At 43.5% G+C, this 20,668-nt stretch overlaps 1 protein-coding gene across 1 annotated transcript in view; it reads right to left on the bottom strand.

Moving 5' to 3' along the window:
• The window catches only part of LOC109888791 (galactosylgalactosylxylosylprotein 3-beta-glucuronosyltransferase 2), a 30,740-nt gene extending 16,369 nt beyond the window's left edge, over positions 1-14,371 (bottom strand). The window contains exon 1 of the mRNA XM_020479965.2: positions 13,139-14,371. Within this exon, the coding sequence (XP_020335554.1) occupies positions 13,139-13,660 (522 nt within the window). The 5' untranslated portion in view covers positions 13,661-14,371. The remainder of the gene's footprint in view (positions 1-13,138) is intronic.
• Positions 14,372-20,668: the final 6,297 nt, after the last annotated feature.

Here is a 20,668-nt window from a genome sequence, read left to right as displayed (position 1 = left end):
AAGTTCTACAGCTGCACCAACGAGAGCATTTTGACTGGCTGCATCACCGCTTATGGCAAATGCACCGCCCTCGACAGCAAAGCGCTACAGAGGGTGGTGTGGACAGCCCAGTACATCACTGGGGCTGAGCTGCCTGCCATCCAGGACCTCTATATCAGGCGGTGTCAGAGGAAGGACAACATAATTACCAAAGACTTTAGCCACCCAAGCCATAGACCAGGGATGAGTAACTCCAGTCTTTGGGGGCCTGATTGGTGTCACACTTTTGCCCCAGACCCAGCTAACACACCTGACTCCAATAATCAACTAACCATGATCTTCAGTTTAGAATGCAATTAGTTTAATCAGCTGTGTTAGATAGGGATGGGGAAAAGGTGTGAAACCAATCAGGCCCCCGAGGACTGGAGTTGCCCAGGCCTGCCGTAGAATGTTCAATCTGCTACCGTCCTGCAAACGATACCGGAGCATCAGCTCTCTGACCAACAGGCTCAGAGACAGCTTCTATGCCAAAACTATAAGACTGCTACATAGCCATCAGACTGTAAAATAGTTAAATAATGGTTATCTGGACTATCTGCACTGATCTTATCTTGCACTGGTTCTATGCACACTCACAAGACTATATACACACACTATATACACACACTACACAAACACTCTCACACAAAACCCACACATATTCACATACACTACATACTGTACGCACACACACGCATGCCAACAACACACACACACACACACACACACACACACACACACACACACACACACACACACACACACACACACACACACACACACACACACACACACACACACACACACACACGCATACATACACACACACACTTACCAACGCAACAAAATTACACATACACACTTCTACACTCATCATATGCTGCTGCTAATTTCTTTGAATTTTTTTCTTCTCCAAAATGGTTCTTCGGCTGTCCCCATAAGAGAACCATTTATAGTTCCAGGTAGAACCCTTTTTGGCTCCAGGTAAAACCCTTTTGGGTTCCATGTAGAACCCTCTGTAGAAAGGTTTCTACATGGTTTCTACATTCTACCTGCAACCAAGAAAAGGTTCTTCAAAGGGTTTTCCAATGGTGACAGGCGAAGAACCCTTTTAGGTTCTAGATACAGTAGCACCTATTTTTCTAAGAGTGTACGCTGTTCTTTATTTTACTCTTATTATTCTCTATTCTTATGACTAGTCATGTTACCCTGTCTTCATGTACATATCTACCTCAAGTACCTCGTGCCCCTGCACATTGATCTGGGACTGGTACTCCCTGTATATAGCTCCATTCTTGTGTATTTTAGTCCTCATGTTACTATGTGTATTTTTGAACTCTGCATCGTTGGGAAGGGCTCGTGAGCAAACATTTCATGGTTAAGTCTACACCCGTTGTATTAGGCACATGTGATTTGAGGACTATAGGCCTGCATTTCCTTCAAGCCTTTGACTGAACAGCTTTATTCGACAAGCTGTCTGGTTGCAGTAATTTTAAGTCAGACCGATGCACATTTCTGACTGACGGACTGGCTATGCTTACCCAAACACTTGGGAGCCATTCAGTATTGGCCACGGTGCTGCAGTTACGCTGTTACCACTAGCTCACGACTTCTCACTGCCCTGGAACAAAATGCAAACTCCCCCAGAGGCTATGATAGCTCACAGGGCATTAATGTGAAATATGCACGGTTCTGTTTGCTGACACTCCATTCCGAGGCAGCAAAGCTGGTGGAATGTCTGGCACACATAATGAATTGTGCCGAGCCATGACCTGTTAATGCTTGATAACAGAGAAAACATCCAATAATTCTTTCTTTATGCAAAGCATTTCCAGCTGGTTTCCTCTCAAACTCAGACATAAGCGACCATTAGAAATTTGCTGGTAGTTGACTTTAAAAAAAGATGTACCTCAACGTAAAAACTATTTTCACATGACCCTCCCCTTGTACTGTAAAATAAAATTGCACACCCTCCCCCCTCGTTAAATTGACTCTAAATAATAATGACGACCACAAATAAAAATAACTGTTGCGACCCTGTGTTTATAAACATGGATATTGACTTTGCCACTTCAGCATGCATTTGTGGCACAGTCGATGCCAGGCAGGGCTACGGGCCAGAAGGCAGAGGGTTCGCCTACTACCACAGACGAGCTTACTCACTCTGCCTGTTTCATTACACAGCAATCAGAGCTGGCTGCACACAATGATCAGCTAGGGGGAAATCAGATTTCTATATTTTGATACTATATTTATAATTATATATAATATATGCAAATAGTTATCCAACAACAGGATTCTGTACCAATGCACCACACAACCAGTAAGTAAAGCTTTTACCGGCTTCGGGCACTTCAATATCATGGTTTGCATTTTCAACATCACAATAAAACAGACTATGTATATCTTGACACACAGAAAATATATCCCTCCTTACCTTGCAGGTCTAGCCAGTATTGAAGGCTTGTCTTCACAATTTCCGAATATTATTCAACTTTTTTGGTGTTTTGTAACAGATGTCTCTTTCCATTCATCAAATGGCTGCTGCACAGTTTGGATGCTGGAATTAAATTTGGGACGAATGTGCACAGATAGCCTACAGGACATTTGAAGTAGCCTAATCAAATTAAAACATTGTGACAGGTTGTGTTTATGGAGTGTACACGGTTCTTTATTTTAGTCTAATTATTATCTATCCTTATGCCTAGTCACTTTACCCTGCCTTCATGTACATACAGTGGGGCAAAAAAGTATTTAGTCAGCCACCAATTGTGCAAGTTCTCCCACTTAAAAAGATGAGAGAGGCCTGTAATTTTCATCATAGGTACACTTCAACTATGACAGAAAAATTCAAAAAATCCAGAAATTCACATTGTAGAATTTTTTATGAATTTTGCAAATGATGGTGGAAAATAAGTATTTGGTCACCTACAAACAAGCAAGATTTCTGGCTCTCACAGACCTGGCTCCTCTGTCCTCCACTCGTTACCTGTATTAATGGCACCTGTTTGATCTTGTTATCAGTATAAAATACACCTGTCCACAACCTCAAACAGTCACACTCCAAACTCCACTATGGCCAAGACCAAAGAGCTGTCAAAGGACACCAGAAACAAAATTGTAGACCTGCACCAGGCTGGGAAGACTGAATCTGCAATAGGTAAGCAGCTTGGTTTGAAGAAATCAACTGTGGGAGCAATTATTAGGAAATGGAAGACATACAAGACCACTGATAATCTCCCTCGATCTGGGGCTCCAAGCGAGATCTCACTCCGTGGGGTCAAAATGATCACAAGAACGGTGAGCAAAAATCCCAGAACCACACGTGGGGACCTAGTGAATGACCTGCAGAGAGCTGGGACCAAAGTAACAAAGCCTACCATCAGTAACACACTACGCCGCCAGGGACTCAAATCCTGCAGTGCTAGACGTGTCCCCCTGCTTAAGCCAGTACATGTCCAGGCCCGTCTGAAGTTTGCTAGAGAGCATTTGGATGATCCGGAAGAAGATTGGGAGAATGTCATATGGTCAGATGAAACCAAAATATAACTTTTTGGTAAAAACTCAACTTGTCGTGTTTGGAGGACAAAGAATGCTAAGTTGCATCCAAAGAACACCATACCTACTGTGAAGCATGGGGGTGGAAACATCATGCTTTGGGGCTGTTTGTCTGCAAAGGGACCAGGACGACTGATCTGTGTAAAGGAAAGAATGAATGGGGCCATGTATCGTGAGATTTTGAGTGAAAACCTCCTTCCACCAGCAAGGGCATTGAAGATGAAACGTGGCTGGGTCTTTCAGCATGACAATGATCCCAAACACACCGCCCGGGCAACGAAGGGAGTGGCTTCGTAAGAAGCATTTCAAGGTCCAGGAGTGGCCTAGCCAGTCTCCAGATCTCAACCCCATAGAAAATCTTTGGAGGGAGTTGAAAGTCCGTGTTGCCCAGCAATAGCCTCAAAACATCACTGCTCTAGAGGAGATCTGCATGGAGGAATGGGCCAAAATACCAGCAACAGTGTGTGAAAACCTTGTGAAGACTTACAGAAAACGTTTGACCTCTGTCATTGCCAACAAAGGGTATATAACAAGGTATTGAGATAAACATTTGTTATTGACCAAATACTTATTTTCCACCATAATTTGCAAATAAATTCATTAAAAATCCTACAATGTGATTTTCTGGATTTTTTTTCTCATTTTGTCTGTCATAGTTGAAGTGTACCTATGATTAAAATTACAGGCCTCTCTCATCTTCTTAAGTGGGAGAACTTGCACAATTGGTGGCTGACTAAATATTTTTTTGCCCCACTGTATCTACCTCAAATAGAAGGCATATAAAGGTAATACAGTTAAATGACAAATATTTTGGCTATATTGAAGTATTAGGTTCTAGGTGCGTGAGGAAGTGAGGAATAACTGGGCCTGCTGAGAGCAAATGTGGCCACGTTATTATAGGACGACTTGGGAGAATGATGGTCTGCAACAGACAGAGCATCTCATTATCAGAAGTTAAAATACAGCCAGATTGGCCTGCTACTGTCCCTTTCTAGACCTTATAAACTGTTGAAAATAGACCCACAACTGATCCAAATGGAATGAAACATTCAAATCACAGGGCTTTTGCACCATTATTCAAAGGACATTTTCACTGCGGTTTCCAGCCTAGAGTAGAATGCTGTACCCACTTGAAAACAGTTATTCATTGCATTGTGGTGTTGTAGGCTAATCTAGGTAGGATAATTGTTTTGTCCCTAAACAAGATCAATAGGGGAGCTTTTTGAGCTGCGTGTCTCACTGTTCTTTCATGCGCAATGACACACCTGGCCTCTCAGCTGCCTATCAGCTATTCCTACTTGTTCTTGTGGATTCATATTGAAAATTGATGCACCTTTGAATAAATGTTTATGTGTTATATGATTCCTAGTTAGCATATTTCAGGTCCGGACAAATGATCCACCCACTACTACTGTCACTATGAATGGTGGATAGAGGGCAGGATAGACAGACTGGTAGACTATTGACCTGTGGTATAGTAATAGTTAACGTGCAGAAAAGCATAGTGCATATGGGAAGTACAAAAACCCATTGATATAGGGGAGGCACATGCAAGCAGATGAGAAAATTTGGATATATGGAAGAAATTATAAAGTAAAACCTGCGAAAGAGAAAACGTAAACTAGGGAAAAAAATGAACTACCCTCCCCTGTGCCCAATAAAAATATATATCACGCAAAAAAAGATAGACAACCCTCCCCTATCCCCCCCCCCCAGTATATTTCGAACTGTCCCTAACACAAGAGAGAGAAACAACAAATCAAATAGCTACTCTAAAATCAGTAAGGCTAGTGACACCACTCACTCACTAAGTCACAGTAATTAAATGGTGGTGTTATTAATTATGTAAGGGATAATCAATGAGGGCTAGGCATTCTAATATTTTCCAGAGAACACACAGAGCCCCGAGCTGATTATCATGGCTATAATTTAACACATTTAACACAAGAAATGTGTTCATTTGCTGGTAGAAATGTGTTCAACATCCACTGAAGTAGCTAACAAGTTAACTAGATAGCTACAGTAGTTGACGTGGTAACCAAACAAACACACTTGCTAGTTTAGCTAGCCAAACCATCAGTCCTAGCATGCTTTTATGAAAATTGAATTCAACAATACCAATACTGTTTTCAATTCGACTTTTGCTTTCAAAAGCATCTCAAACATAAAAATTAACTATAGCCATTGAATTCTACCGTGCAAATATACTGTGCTTCATTTAAGCAATAAGGCCAATGGGGTGTGTTATATGCCTTTATAAACTGGCTGGTTCAAGCCCTGAATGCTGATTGGCCGACAGGCATGGTATATCAGACCGTATACCGCAGGTATGACAAAACATTGATTTGTACTGCTCTAATTCCGTTGGTAACCAGTTAATACTGTAATAGCAATTGGGTCGTGCCTAAGAACAACATTTAGCCGTGGTATATTGGCCATATACAGTACCACACCCCCTCGTGCCTTATTGCTTAAATATACCATTGCTACGGGCATTTCTTATGCACAACGCAACGCCCTTAGCATTGATATATTAGCAATATAATACAAACACCCAAGGTGCCTTATTATAAACTGGTTAGCAACGTAATTAGAGCAGTAAAAAGAAGGGCATTCTAGAGCGTGCATTATTTCCCTTTATAAACTTGGTGGTTCAAGTCTTGATTGCTGATTGGCTGAAAGTTGTAGTATAACCAGTGCGTCATGCCTAAGAACAACCTTTAGCCGTGGTATATTGTCCATATATCACACCCCCTCAGGCCTTATTGATGAAATATACTAGGCTCTTCATAATGTTAACCTTTGCTCATTGACTCTACAAATCCAGTTACGATGTGGTCTAGCTTGATATTGTTTATTTTGGATACAAAACTGCTTCATGAGAAAATAAATAGCCTTGCTTTGACAGCTACACTAACTGTGAAATGCTAAAATAAACAACATGACAGGTTTGACAGGTTATTACCACAATATGACAGGTCATTAATGCTCTATGACAGACTATTACTATGGAGGTGAGTTCTGTAATGACCTGGACAAGGTGGAGAGAGCAGGCTGACTATCAGCCTATAAAAATACAGATTTTTACACAGGCCTATCTTTGGAGCTGCAGATAGCAGGGTCGGCCCCAGGCATAACCGACATAAGCGGTCGCTTAGGGCCCCTGGCCGCTTGGGAGCCCCTGACCAAATGTTTTAAAATAAATAACAATCATTTACATATATACAGTGCATTCAGAATGTATTCAGATCCCTTGACTTTTTCCAAATTTTGTTACGTTACAGCCTTATTCTAAAATGTATTAAATTATATGTTTTTCTCATCAATTTACACAAAATACCCAATAATGACTAAGAAAAAACAGGTTTTTACATTCGTTTTTGCAAATGTATAAAAAGAACAGAAAAAAATATCATATTTACATAAGTATTCAGACCCTTTGTTATATTGAGCTTTCCACTGATCCTCCTTGAAAGGTTTCTACAACTTGATTGGAGTCCACCTGTGGTAAATTCAATTGATTGGACATGATTTGGAAAGGCACACACACTGTCTATATGAAGTCCGTGTCACGTTCTGACCTTAGTTCTTTTGTTATGTCTTTGTTTTAAGTATGGTCAGGGCGTGAGTTGGGTGGGTTGTCTATGTTCTTTTTTCTATGATTTGGGATTTCTGTGTTTGGCCTGGTATGGTTCTCAATCAGAGGCAGCTGTCAATCGTTGTCCCTGATTGAGAACCATACTTAGGTAGCCTGGTTTCACTTTTGAGTTGTGGGTGCTTATTTTCTGTGTCAGTGTGTTCCACACGGAACTGTTTCGGTTGGTTATTTCACGTGTCGTTTATTGTTTTGTTTCAGTGTTCGCTTGTTTAATAAAGAGCATGAACACGTACCGCGCTGCGCATTGGTCTGACATTCCTTACTCCTCGTCAGAGGAGGACGAAGACAGCCCCTACAGTCCCACAGTTGACAGTGTATGTCAGAGCAGAAACCAGGCCATGAGGTCAAAGGATTTGTGCATAGAGCTCCGAGACATGACTGTGTCGAGGCACAGATCTGGGGAAGGGTACCAAAAAATATCTGCAGCATTGAAGGTCCCCAAGAACACAGTGGCCTCCATCATTCTTAAATGGAAGAAGTTTGGAACCGTCAAGACTTTTCATACAGCTCGCCGCCTGGCGAAACTGAGCAATCGAAGGAGAAGGGTCTTGGTGAGAGAGGTGACCAAGGACCCAATTGTCACTCTGACAGAGCTCAAGAGTTCATCTGTGGAGATGGGAGAACCTTCCAGAAGTACAAACAATCTCTGCAGCACTCCACCAATCAGGCCTTTACGGTAGAGTGGCCAGACGGAAGCCACTACTCAGTAAAAGGCACATGACAGCCCAAGTGGAATTTGCTAAGAGGCACCTAAAAGACTCTCAGACCATGAGAAACAAGATTCTCTGGTCTCATGACATCAAGATTTAACTCTTTGGCCTGAATGCAAAGCATCACTTCTGGAGGCAACCTGGCACCATACCCGTGGTGAAGCATGGTGGTGGCAGCATCATGCTGTGGGGATGTTTTTCATCGGCAGGGACTGGGAGACTGGTCAGGATCGATGGAAAGATGAGCAGAGCAAAGTACAGAGAGATCCTTGATGAAAACCTGCTACAGAGTGCTCAGGACCTCAGACTGGGGTGAAGGTTCACCTTCCACCACAAAACGTATTAATGCCAACATAACATATAAAACAGGCCCCCAAAATAATATATATTTATTTATGCCGTTTTTTCTCTTGTTAGGTAGACTTTGTCATTAGGCAAAGATTTAGGATCATCTCCACAAATCATAAAGGGTATTACAACGGTGTCTAGGGGCGACTTCATACTGGAGAAATCAGCACTCCTACTCTGAGATGCTTGCTTGATACATACGGACCCTGATTCTCCGTTCAACTGGTGGCATGGCAGGGGGTTAGAATACATTTAGAGATTGTTTGAGGTGGCCTTGTGTGAATCACATCATATCTGAAGTTGTCGCTGGTTGATAAGGGTACAATGCTCCTCTTTCCCTTTCCCCCCCAGCCCACACACACACACACACACACACACACACAACGCAAAACCCATGTGCTTCTTATCTCCGGAGCAAACAATGAGAGACGAGCCCCTGCTGTCAATCAGGTTATTTCAACAGGAAATTATATTGAAGATTACACAGCCACAGAGACGACTCGCTCCAAACAAGTGATATGCAAATCAAATCAAATCAAATTGTATTTGTCCCATGCGCCGAATAAAACAGATGTAGACCTTACTGTGAAATGCTTACTTACAAGCCCTTAACCAACAATGCAGTTCAAGAAATAGAGTTAAGAAAATGTTTACTAAATAAACTAAAGTAAAAAATGGAATAAAAAGTAACACAATAAAATAACAACAACTAGGCTATCTATCTGTATAGGGGTACCGGTACCGAGTCAATGTGCAGGGGTATAGGTTAGTCGAGGTAAATAACAACAACTAGGCTATCTATACAGGGGGTACCGGTACAGAGTCAATGTGCAAGGGTATAGGTTAGTCGCGGTAAATAACAACAACTAGGCTATCTATCTATACAGGGGGTACCGGTACCGAGTCAATGTGCAGGGGTATAGGTTAGTCGAGGTAAATAACAACAACTAGGCTATCTATCTATACAGGGGGTACCGGTACCGAGTCAATGTGCAGGGGTATAGGTTAGTCGAGGTAAATAACAACAACTAGGCTATCTATCTGTATAGGGGGTACCGGTACCGAGTCAATGTGCAGGGGTATAGGTTAGTCGAGGTAAATAACAACAACTAGGCTATCTATACAGGGGGTACCGGTACCGAGTCAATGTGCAGGGGTATAGGTTAGTCGAGGTAAATAACAACAACTAGGCTATGTACAGGGGGTACCGGTACCGAGTCAATGTGCAGTGGTATAGGTTAGTCGAGGTAAATAACAACAACTAGGCTATGTACAGGGGGTACCGGTACCGAGTCAATGTGCAGTGGTATAGGTTAGTCGAGGTCATTTGTAAATGTAGGTGGGGGTAAAGTGACTATGCATAGATAATAAACAGCGAGTAGTGGGCAGTGTAAAAACAAATGTAAATAGCCCAGGTGGCCATTTGATTAATTGTTCAGCAGTCTCATGGCTTGGGGGTAGAAGCTGTTAAGGAGCCTTTTGGACCTAGGCTTGATGCTCCAGTACCGCTTGCCGTTTGGTAGCAGAGAGAACAGTCTACGACTTGAGTGACTGGAGGCTTTGACAATTTTTTCGGGCCTTCCTCTGACACCACCTGGTATATAGGTCCTGGATGGCAGGAAGCTTGGCACCAATCTTTTCAGTCTCCTGAGAATAGGTTTTGTCGTGCCCTCTTCACGACTGTCTTGGTGTGCTTGGACCATGTTAGTTTGTTGGTGATGTGAACACCAAGGAACTTGAAATGTGAAATGTACTTTGTAAGTGCAGGTTCTTGTTCCCTCCAGAATCAGTACTGGAACTAAAGCCTGCACAGAGAGTCGGCCCTTCAGGATATCCCAGCCTCATTTCCATATCGGGTGTCTGAATGCACACATATGCTATCTGATTACCCCTATATTAGATTAGCAAACTGATAAGGGACAGTTTGAAGTGTACTGGGGGGGGGGGGGGGTCAAAATATGGGTGGGCTGTCAAACTTTTGTTTTTGCTTTGAGGAGGGATATGTTGTTTTTAATGGTCACAGGGGAAAGCAGTTTGTTTTTCCCCTGGTTTACATTCCCCTTTTTGCAGGTTTTACTTTATAATTTCTTCCATATATCCACATTTTCTCATCTGCTTGCATGTGCCTCCCCTATCTAGGTGTTTTGGTACTTCCCTTATGCACTATGCTTTTCTGTGCTTGCTATACCACAGGTCAATATAGTCTACAAGTATATCCTGACCTCCGTCCATAGTGACAATCGTGGTTTGTGCAGATCTCCAAGTGCTTAACTAGCAACCATACCACACACAAAATCATTCAAATCTGCACCAATTTCAATATAAATCCATGAGAAAATAGAAGAATAAGTGATGGGCAGCAGAGAGGTCAGATGTGTCATTGCATGTGTCACTGATTTCAATAGTTTGTGTTAACTAGAAATTATACCACACATAAAAAATAAAAAACATTAAGAATGTTTTAATAATAATGATCTCGGAGACGTGATGCAAAATGATCCAAAAGTAATGTCCCAACAAAAGGTTACCCCTCCTGAATAACGCAAAAGTTAAATGTAAACGTCAGTTCATGAGAAAAGAGAGTGCAGGAGACAGTGAACGAGCTAATAAGACGAGCAGCAGACAGCTTTGTGGCAGCGGCCGCGGCATAATCAAACAGAGGTGGACAGCGAATGGTGCTGAAAGTCATTTGAGTAGGCCTAATTCATTTCAACAATTGCCTTCACTAACAACAAGAGGGCTCTGTTGAAGCCTATTTCTTCCTATTTAAGAAATGTGAGGCAGGCCTACCGGTTTGACAAACACAATTATGCTATCCACAGATTCAGTCGGTAGCCAAATCCACCAATAGGCCTACTGTCACCATGCACTCCTTAAATATCTCTGTGTATGTGAAAGGTTTGGTTAAAACCAGGTCTTTGAATTAAGGTGGTAGACTATGTGAGGGTTAGCGACATCTATATGACTGGTGAGGGAATGCCATGCCCTTTGTTAAAGAAAGCTGGGCAAAAAGGATAGCCTACCTATTGTTAGCTTTATATTTAGAAAATAAGTAAAAAGGACCCTAGTTACATAGAGCGCTCTATAATGATGCTGGGCTATGTGATGCCTTGTGCTAGAAACATGCTGCAACATCCACCGTTGTTTAGATTGCTTATGTTTATAAGAACTGAGGTCGGCCGTTCGAATACTTTTCGTTGAACTTTACTCAGAAGGATCCTGGCATTACCCAGTGCACATGGCATATCACTCCCACCGCCCGGCTACTGTGGAACTGGAATCCCACAGTACGAATACACGGACTGGACTATGGCATAATGTTCACGACATCACACATGCCTTATGCTAGAAACAATACCCGTGAAAGCTGCGACTCCGAAGCATGTGGTGATATAGCTGCTTCATCTCCATGCCATTTTGAGGCTGAGCCACGCGCTTCTATATTCCAGGAGACAAAAAAACGACTGTTATTATGTCTGTATCAGCTATTCACTTTCTGAAAAGAGAATATGTTTAAACCCAGGCAGCTTTTAGGGAAGCACTTGTTGTCTTCTGTTGTTGGGTTCGGCATAATTAAGCAATGGACAAGTAGCCAGCAGTTGAACCTTCCATTGTTCTGCGTTGGGTCGGTTCTCTGGGTGGAAAGGTAACTTTTGAAAGTGTTGGCACTGGAGAAATATGGTCAGAATGCATATTTCTGTGTCCATTCTTCCCTGAAAGTCCTATTTTCATTATCCACCTTTGTGTTGAGGCTTTGAGAGCTACATTTTCTCTTGATTGCAAGCTGATTTTCTGCAATCAATGCACAGAGAAATTGACATAATAAAACGAATTTAATAGAACCATTGTTCATTTTATCCGTGTAATCAGATCGAAATGATGATGTTATTGTCATTGATTATATACTAACCAGATGTGTTCAAATCTTGTTCAATTTGTAGTGAGGGCCTGTATGGATTGGGCTGCTATCATGCTAATTATGTTTTGGTCCGCCAACTATTAGCTCAGAAAAGAATTGGCCCTAGACCAAACCTAGTTGCTGACCAGGGACCCAGAACCTACCTAATGCTTCAATATAGCCTTAACATTTGCCATTTCACTTTTCAAATGTATTACCTTTGATTTATGGCAGAAACACAATCAGCCTGATTAGGTAGGCTACTTCACAAGTCTCCTGTATACTACCTGCACACTTTCATCCACTCTAACATAACTCCAGCATTCAAACTGCCCATGGCCATTTGATGAATGGAAAGAGACATCTGTTACAAAACACCAGACTGTTTAATGAAGTTCAGAGATTGTAAAGCTAAGCCATTGATACTGAGTAGGGAGGGATGTATTATTATTCTTCTTGTTATTGACATACTCTATTTGATTGTGGTGTTGAAAACGCAAACCATGATGAAGCACTAGAGGTGTGAAGCATATGCAGTTTTCCGTTGCTCATTGATCATGGGTGGTGAATGGGCACAGAAAATGGGTGGAGGCAAAATTCGTTGCATATACAGTATTTTATATAATGATGATCGGATTTCCCCCTAGCTGATCATTGTCTGCAGCCCGCTCTGATCATAGTGTAATGAGATAAGAACAGAGCTGGTGGTCCATGGTGGTCGGCGAACCATTGAACCTTCTATTCAGTAGCCCTGCATGGCATCTACTGTGCTACAAAACCATGCTGAAGTGGTAGATATTCACGTTTATAAATACCGTGTTGCTACAATTATAGTTATTTGTGGTGGTAATCATTTTTTTGCGGATTTTTGAGTAAATGTCGAACTGTCCCTAAGCTTTGGTCTGTTGATAATGTCATGCTATGGGCCTGTCGTATATTTATTATTACCTCTTCAAACAGTTCCAGACTGTATGTGTTGTCATCATCCGCGAAGAATACTATCCCCACGTCCTTGATGGAGCGATGTGACCGCAGCCACGAGAGAGCCGTGTTCCTCTGCTCAGTAGCACGGGGCATCCCGGTACGTTTGAACCGGCGGGGCGTAAAGATGTTCAGGTGTGTGTACTGCATCCCCGAGCGGGCGAGAAAGCGCACCACCAGCTCCGTGCGCACAGTCGAGTCCTCCACTACTATCCAGTGGAAGCGAGGAACCTGGCGGAAGGTGTTAGCGAGCCGGGTAAGTTCAGCTTTCTGGACTGGCCGGTTGTAGGTCGGGGTGATGGCGTAGATTGCCGGGAGAGCGGAGCGGTTGGCCCGGGGTGGGCTGGTTCTGTCTTGCCTATGTGCGCCCCCTCCGCGGCCCAGGGCTGGACTTCGGACGGACGTCCTTGTGTCAATATGGATCATGATGATGACGATGAGGACCCAGGGCAGGAGGATGAAGAAGCGGCTGTAGAAGAGCGATTTCATCTTGCCTAAGTTAGGGGATAAACATCTGAGCTGTGCACTCACTTTACCTCACTTCATCACACCCAAGCATTATACGAACGTTCGGCGACAATTTGCACTCTCCAAAATAATTTTAATGACCACATACGACCATTATTTTGACATGAGGACTTTGTTTCTTGTTATCTCCAATAAACTGTCATAAATCTCCAAATTCATCCCCTTTAGAGTTATGTAAACATAGTCACGTCCGCGTCCGGTCGGGACCGTTTGATGAGTCTCCTCCCGGATAAAAGTGGAGATGATCATATCCCTCGAACAACAGAGCGACGAAACGAACCCCTTAAAAACAACAGGTAATCCCTCTTAACATGCCTTCAGCCCACAGCCTTTCCGATAAACCACAAATAGCTTTTGAAACAGACCAAAAAGCAGACCTATCCACTGGTCTCTACTCCCGTAGTGTCCGAGAGAAAGGGTATCATTCCCGGGGTTGGATGCTGGTTGAGTCGGTGTCTAGCGAGCAGTGGTGAGAAGCAGGTGCAGGAGCTTCAGTGCAGAGAGATGATAAATTGCGATGTGGAGAGAAAGGGGACGGGGAAGACTGGAATGGACGAAGAGAGAAAGAGAGTGGTGGAAAACGGGAGGAAAAAGAGGGATACTTTGTCATACTGCTAGAGGAACACGTCAGTGTCCGCTGAGGATGGAGATGAACTCACCCTAACGAGAGAGAGAGAGAGAGAGAGTTGGGGAGATAGATACAGAGAGAGAGGGCGCGCGCGCGAGAGAGAGAGTGAGAGAGAGACAGAGAGAGAGAGAGAGAGAGAGAGAGAGAGAGATGAAGAGACGTTTGCTTTGGTTCTAAATTATTTTCGGGACTTTGAATTTGAATTGCAGGTTGTCCTCACCAGACCAATTGAGCAAACACTACAATTAAAATAGATAGAGAAATATATATGGTAGCTAGGTAAACCAGTAGCCTATAGCAGGAAACGTATAGGCCTATAGACTCTGTCTCAGATTGTGGATTAGTTGCAGGCAAATAGGCTTCAAGTTTGATGGCATACCTGTTCATCATTACATGGTTTTGGGCATCACAGAGATTAGCCTAGGTTACACATTCTCTGACAGCGATGTTGATTTTCTGGAGTTTTTATACCATATCAGGTAGCCTATTTGTTTAAATGCAATGCATTGCTTGTGCTTAGAAAATATTGAACACGGTGTTGCTTTGTTCTTCCATAAGGAACTATCTTATGGCTCCTTATCTCGTGTAACAGTCTATATTGATCTGTAGCTTCTGTTCTTCCAGACTCTGGTATTTCATCAATACAGCTGAAAAACAGAGTCTGATTTGCATTTCATTATTGTCAATTGGCCAAACCGATTAAATCTATGCCGGTACATAAATATGGAGTGCATTTTTCAATGTCAGCATAAAGTGAAATCTCCACTTTGAGTTATGACTAGTCTATTACTTACACCTTCCCGATAGGCTCTGTGGCATCAGCATGTACCAGTCAATCAACTGCCAGACTGTCTTTTCAGTGCCCCAGTTCCATCAGAGAATCCATTCCTACTGGGTATTGACATGTGACAGCGCTCTTTGCTACTGGGAATTACATGATGAAGGATCAAATGAGAAATAAATGGCTCACTATCAGTTTTGGTGGTGGAAATCAGAGCTGGGTTCTGTTGTGTTGTTTGGGCCCTAGGGATTGGCTATTATCTGACATCATGTCACATGCCACAGGAGCTGGTCTGAGTAAAAGAGACAAGGGAGTGAGACACAGAGTGATGTGGTTGCTAGAGGCAACAATACAGTGTATAGCCTACCTCTTCTGTCTAGTGAGGCCTCAATAATAGTGTGTGTGTGTGTGTGTGTGTGTGTGTGTGTGTGTGTGTGTGTGTGTGTGTGTGTGTGTGTGTGTGTGTGTGTGTGTGTGTGTGTGTGTGTGTGTGAGAGAGAGAGAGAGAGAGACAGTGAAGAACAATCACCGTTGTAAATACAACCTATATTTATGTTTATTTCTTTTCCCTTTTGTTCTATAACCATTTGCGCATCATTGCAACACTGTATATAGACATGATATGACATTCTTTGGAACTTTTGTGAGTGTAATATTTACTGTTAATTTTTTGTTTATTTCACTTTTACTTATGATCTATTTCACTTGCTTAGGCAATGTAAATATATGTTTCCAATGCCAATAAAGCCACTTAAATTAAAATTGAATGGAAATTGAGAGGTAGAGAGAGAGACATAGAGTGTGTGAGTGTGTATGTGAGTGTGTGTGTGTGTGTGTGTGTGTGTGTGTGTGACAGAGAGGGCGACATAACCCTGGGACTAGTCTACTCGTAATGCAGCAGAGAGAGTGACATAACCCTGGGGCTAGTCTACTCGTAATGCAGCAGAGAGAGTGACATAACCCTGGGACTAGTCTACTCATAATGCAGCAGAGAGATTGACATAACCCTGGGACTAGTCTACTCGTAATGCAGCAGAGAGAGTGACATAACCCTGGGACTAGTCTACTCGTAATGCAGCAGAGAGAGTGACATAACCCTGGGACTAGTCTACTCGTAATGCAGCAGAGAGAGTGACATAACCCTGGGACTAGTCTACTCGTAATGCAGCAGAGAGAGTGACATAACCCTGGGACTAGTCTACTCGTAATGCAGCAGAGAGAGTGACATAACCCTGGGGCTAGTCTACTCGTAATGCAGCAGAGAGAGTGACATAACCCTGGGACTAGTCTACTCATAATGCAGCAGAGAGAGTGACATAACCCTGGGACTAGTCTACTCGTAATGCAGCAGAGAGAGTGACATAACCCTGGGACTAGTCTACTCGTAATGCAGCAGAGAGAGTGACATAACCCTGGGGTTAGTCTACTCGTAATGCAGCAGAGAGAGTGACATAACCCTGGGACTAGTCTACTCGTAATGCAGCAGAGAGAGTGACATAACCCTGGGACTAGTCTACTCGTAATGCAGCAGAGAGAGTGACATAACCCTGGGACTAGTCTACTCATAATGCAGCAGAGAGAGTGACATAACCCTGGGACTAGTCTACTCGTAATGCAGCAGAGAGATTGACATAACCCTGGGACTAGTCTACTCGTAATGCAGCAGAGAGAGTGACATAACCCTGGGACTAGTCTACTCGTAATGCAGCAGAGAGATTGACATAACCCTGGGGTTAGTCTACTCGTAATGCAGCAGAGAGAGTGACATAACCCTGGGGCTAGTCTACTCATAATGCAGCAGAGAGAGTGACATAACCCTGGGACTAGTCTACTCGTAATGCAGCAGAGAGAGTGACATAACCCTGGGACTAGTCTACTCGTAATGCAGCAGAGAGATTGACATAACCCTGGGGCTAGTCTACTCGTAATGCAGCAGAGAGATTGACATAACCCTGGGGCTAGTCTACTCTTAATGCAGCAGAGAGAGTGACATAACCCTGGGACTAGTCTACTCTTAATGCAGCAGAGAGAGTGACATAACCCTGGGACTAGTCTACTCGTAATGCAGCAGAGAGAGTGACATAACCCTGGGACTAGTCTACTCGTAATGCAGCAGAGAGATTGACATAAACCTGGGGTTAGTCTACTCGTAATGCAGCAGAGAGTGTGACATAACCCTGAGGCTAGTCTACTCGTAATGCAGCTGAGAGAGTGACATAACCCTGGGACTAGTCTACTCGTAATGCAGCAGAGAGAGTGACATAACCCTGGGGTTAGTCTACTCGTAATGCAGCAGAGAGACTGACATAACCCTGGGACTAGTCTACTCGTAATGCAGCAGAGAGATTGACATAACCCTGGGACTAGTCTACTCGTAATGCAGCAGAGAGAGTGACATAACCCTGGGACTAGTCTACTCGTAATGCAGCAGAGAGATTGACATAACCCTGGGACTAGTCTACTCGTAATGCAGCAGAGAGAGTGACATAACCCTGGGACTAGTCTACTCGTAATGCAGCAGAGAGATTGACATAACCCTGGGGCTAGTCTACTCGTAATGCAGCAGAGAGAGTGACATAACCCTGGGACTAGTCTACTCGTAATGCAGCAGAGAGAGTGACATAACCCTGGGACTAGTCTACTCGTAATGCAGCAGAGAGAGTGACATAACCCTGGGGCTAGTCTACTCGTAATGCAGCAGAGAGAGTGACATAACCCTGGGACTCGTCTACTCGTAATGCAGCAGAGAGAGTGACATAACCCTGGGGCTAGTCTACTCGTAATGCAGCAGAGAGAGTGACATAACCCTGGGACTAGTCTACTCGTAATGCAGCAGAGAGAGTGACATAACCCTGGGACTAGTCTACTCGTAATGCAGCAGAGAGAGTGACATAACCCTGGGACTAGTCTACTCGTAATGCAGCAGAGAGAGTGACAACCCTGGGGCTAGTCTACTCGTAATGCAGCAGAGAGAGTGACATAACCCTGGGACTCGTCTACTCGTAATGCAGCAGAGAGAGTGACATAACCCTGGGGCTAGTTTACTCGTAATGCAGCAGAGAGAGTGACATAACCCTGGGACTAGTCTACCCGTAATGCAGCAGAGAGAGTGACATAACCCTGGGACTAGTCTACTCGTAATGCAGCAGAGAGAGTGAAAGAGAAAGAAATACATGCAGAGAAATTGAGGGAAGGAGATGGATATTTACAGATGGACAGAAATATCCAGTTAGCCCCCAGACCAACAGAAGACTCCCACCATCCCACAGAAATATCCAGTTAGCTCCCAGACCAACAGAAGACTCCCACCATCCCACAGAAATATCCAGTTAGCTCCCAGACCAACAGAAGACTCCACCATCCCACAGAAATATCCAGTTAGCTCCCAGACCAACAGAAGACTCCCACCATCCCACAGAAATATCCAGTTAGCTCCCAGACCAACAGAAGACTCCCACCATCCCACAGAAATATCCAGTTAGCTCCCAGACCAACAGAAGACTCCCACCATCCCACAGAAATATCCAGTTAGCTCCCAGACCAACAGAAGACTCCCACCATCCCACAGAAATATCCAGTTAGCTCCCAGACCAACAGAAGACTCCCACCATCCCACAGAAATATCCAGTTAGCTCCCAGACCAACAGAAGACTCCCACCATCCCACAGAAATATCCAGTTAGCTCCCAGACCAACAGAAGACTCCCACCATCCCACAGAAATATCCAGTTAGCTCCCAGACCAACAGAAGACTCCCACCATCCCACAGAAATATCCAGTTAGCTCCCAGACCAACAGAAGACTCCCACCATCCCACAGAAATATCCAGTTAGCTCCCAGACCAACAGAAGACTCCCACCATCCCACAGAAATATCCAGTTAGCTCCCAGACCAACAGAAGACTCCCACCATCCCACAGAAATATCCAGTTAGCTCCCAGACCAACAGAAGACTCCCACCATCCCAAGAAAATAAATGAGAGTTCCACCGTATACCCATACATCACTGTGGAACCAAATTAAGCAGTAATTTAGAGTTCAATTCAAATCAGAGACAAATTTAGATCCTCTCAACAAATGGAAAGTCTGCAATGCATTTGTCATCACCATTAGCATGGAAATGACTTTCCATCCGCCCTATTGTGTAGATTGGAGACGAGCTAATACATTTCCCCCAGCATAACTCAATTGACGCAGGTTCGCAGTTGATGACATTAGCTGTTTTATGGGCAAAAGGAAGGAGCTGCTATTGAATTTACTCTCAGCCCCAAAACCGAGCCCGGCAAATGTATTTATTGGAATTCCGCAAATAATGCATTTTTTTAAATTGCCAATTTGATCTGCCTAAGATGTGGGTGGGGGTGTATGTGCTTTATTCCTCCATATACTGTAATGTAAAGTTGTGTATGGAGGCAATTCAAGGTCTAATAAATTTGCTTGATAACTATCGCCTCTTCAACCCAAATAGGATTTGATAGGTCACTTTAATGGAGTCTCTGTTGTCAATCTAGCGACCACAGATTTTCTCAACCTTTTCTCTCGACTTTGTCATCCCCCTTGTCAATAACGAGACACACAAACACACACACACAGTGAAAATTAAGGCAATTATCCCAATCCCGAATGACCCATCTGCCACTGTAAAGGAATCGATTGCTAGGATGCTCATTGGCAGAATGTCTATCAAGCACCTCTTACAATGTACTTATTAAAGCACTTACACACCCACACACTACATACTGAATGAAATCAAATTCTATTCATACCTGTCCTCTATCACTGCCAGGCTTTGTCAAAAACCAGTGTCAGTCTGAAAAACACATTCACGAACAGCATCACATAATTACTGCAGTACCCGTTTGTTGTTTGTGAGGACATGAAAACACTTACAGCAACCAAACAAGCTGGTGTTAGGCTAACCTTGAGTCTCTGCCAATATCTGTCCTGATTTACATAACACAAGTGAGTTTCCCTCTGAACGCAGTGTGCTGTAAACTAGTTTTTCCGCTCTGCAATGTGAGAGAGAGAGAGAGAGAGAGAGAGAGAGAGAGAGAGAGAGAGAGAGAGAGAGAGAGAGAGAGAGAGAGAGAGAGAGAGAGAGAGAGAGAGAGAGAGAGAGAGAGAGAGAGAGAGAGAGAGAGAGAGAGAGAGAGAGAGAGAGAGAGAGAGAGAGAGAGAGAGAGAGAGAGAGAGAGAGAGCAGTCAAAGAATGCTGATGATATTTATGGCTTCAAACATTTATGTTAGAGGGAGCTAGAGAAAGAGTGTGTGTGCATGCGTGTGTAGTACATGCTTGTACTACAGTGTGTGTGTGTGTGTGTGTGTGTGTGTGTGTGTGTGGGTGGATGTGTGTGTGTGTATGTGGTCAACGCTTTCTAATGACATCCCACAGTGGTGCCAAACGGAACTTCATTCCTCTGTATAAGTAATGAAGGGCTGTGATTGAGATGGGCATTTCAATAGACTGCCTTGTCCTGTGTAGGACCCACTGATGTGTGTGAAATGAATGCATTAAGAGGGCCCCGAACTCAGGGCTTTAGTCTGATGTGGGTGTTGACTGTT

Source organism: Oncorhynchus kisutch, linkage group LG4, assembly GCF_002021735.2.
Source record: "Oncorhynchus kisutch isolate 150728-3 linkage group LG4, Okis_V2, whole genome shotgun sequence".
In the NCBI taxonomy this organism is placed as follows: domain Eukaryota; kingdom Metazoa; phylum Chordata; class Actinopteri; order Salmoniformes; family Salmonidae; genus Oncorhynchus; species Oncorhynchus kisutch.
The sequence above is the reverse complement of the archived record's forward strand: the minus strand, read 5'-3'. Positions and strand labels throughout refer to the sequence as shown.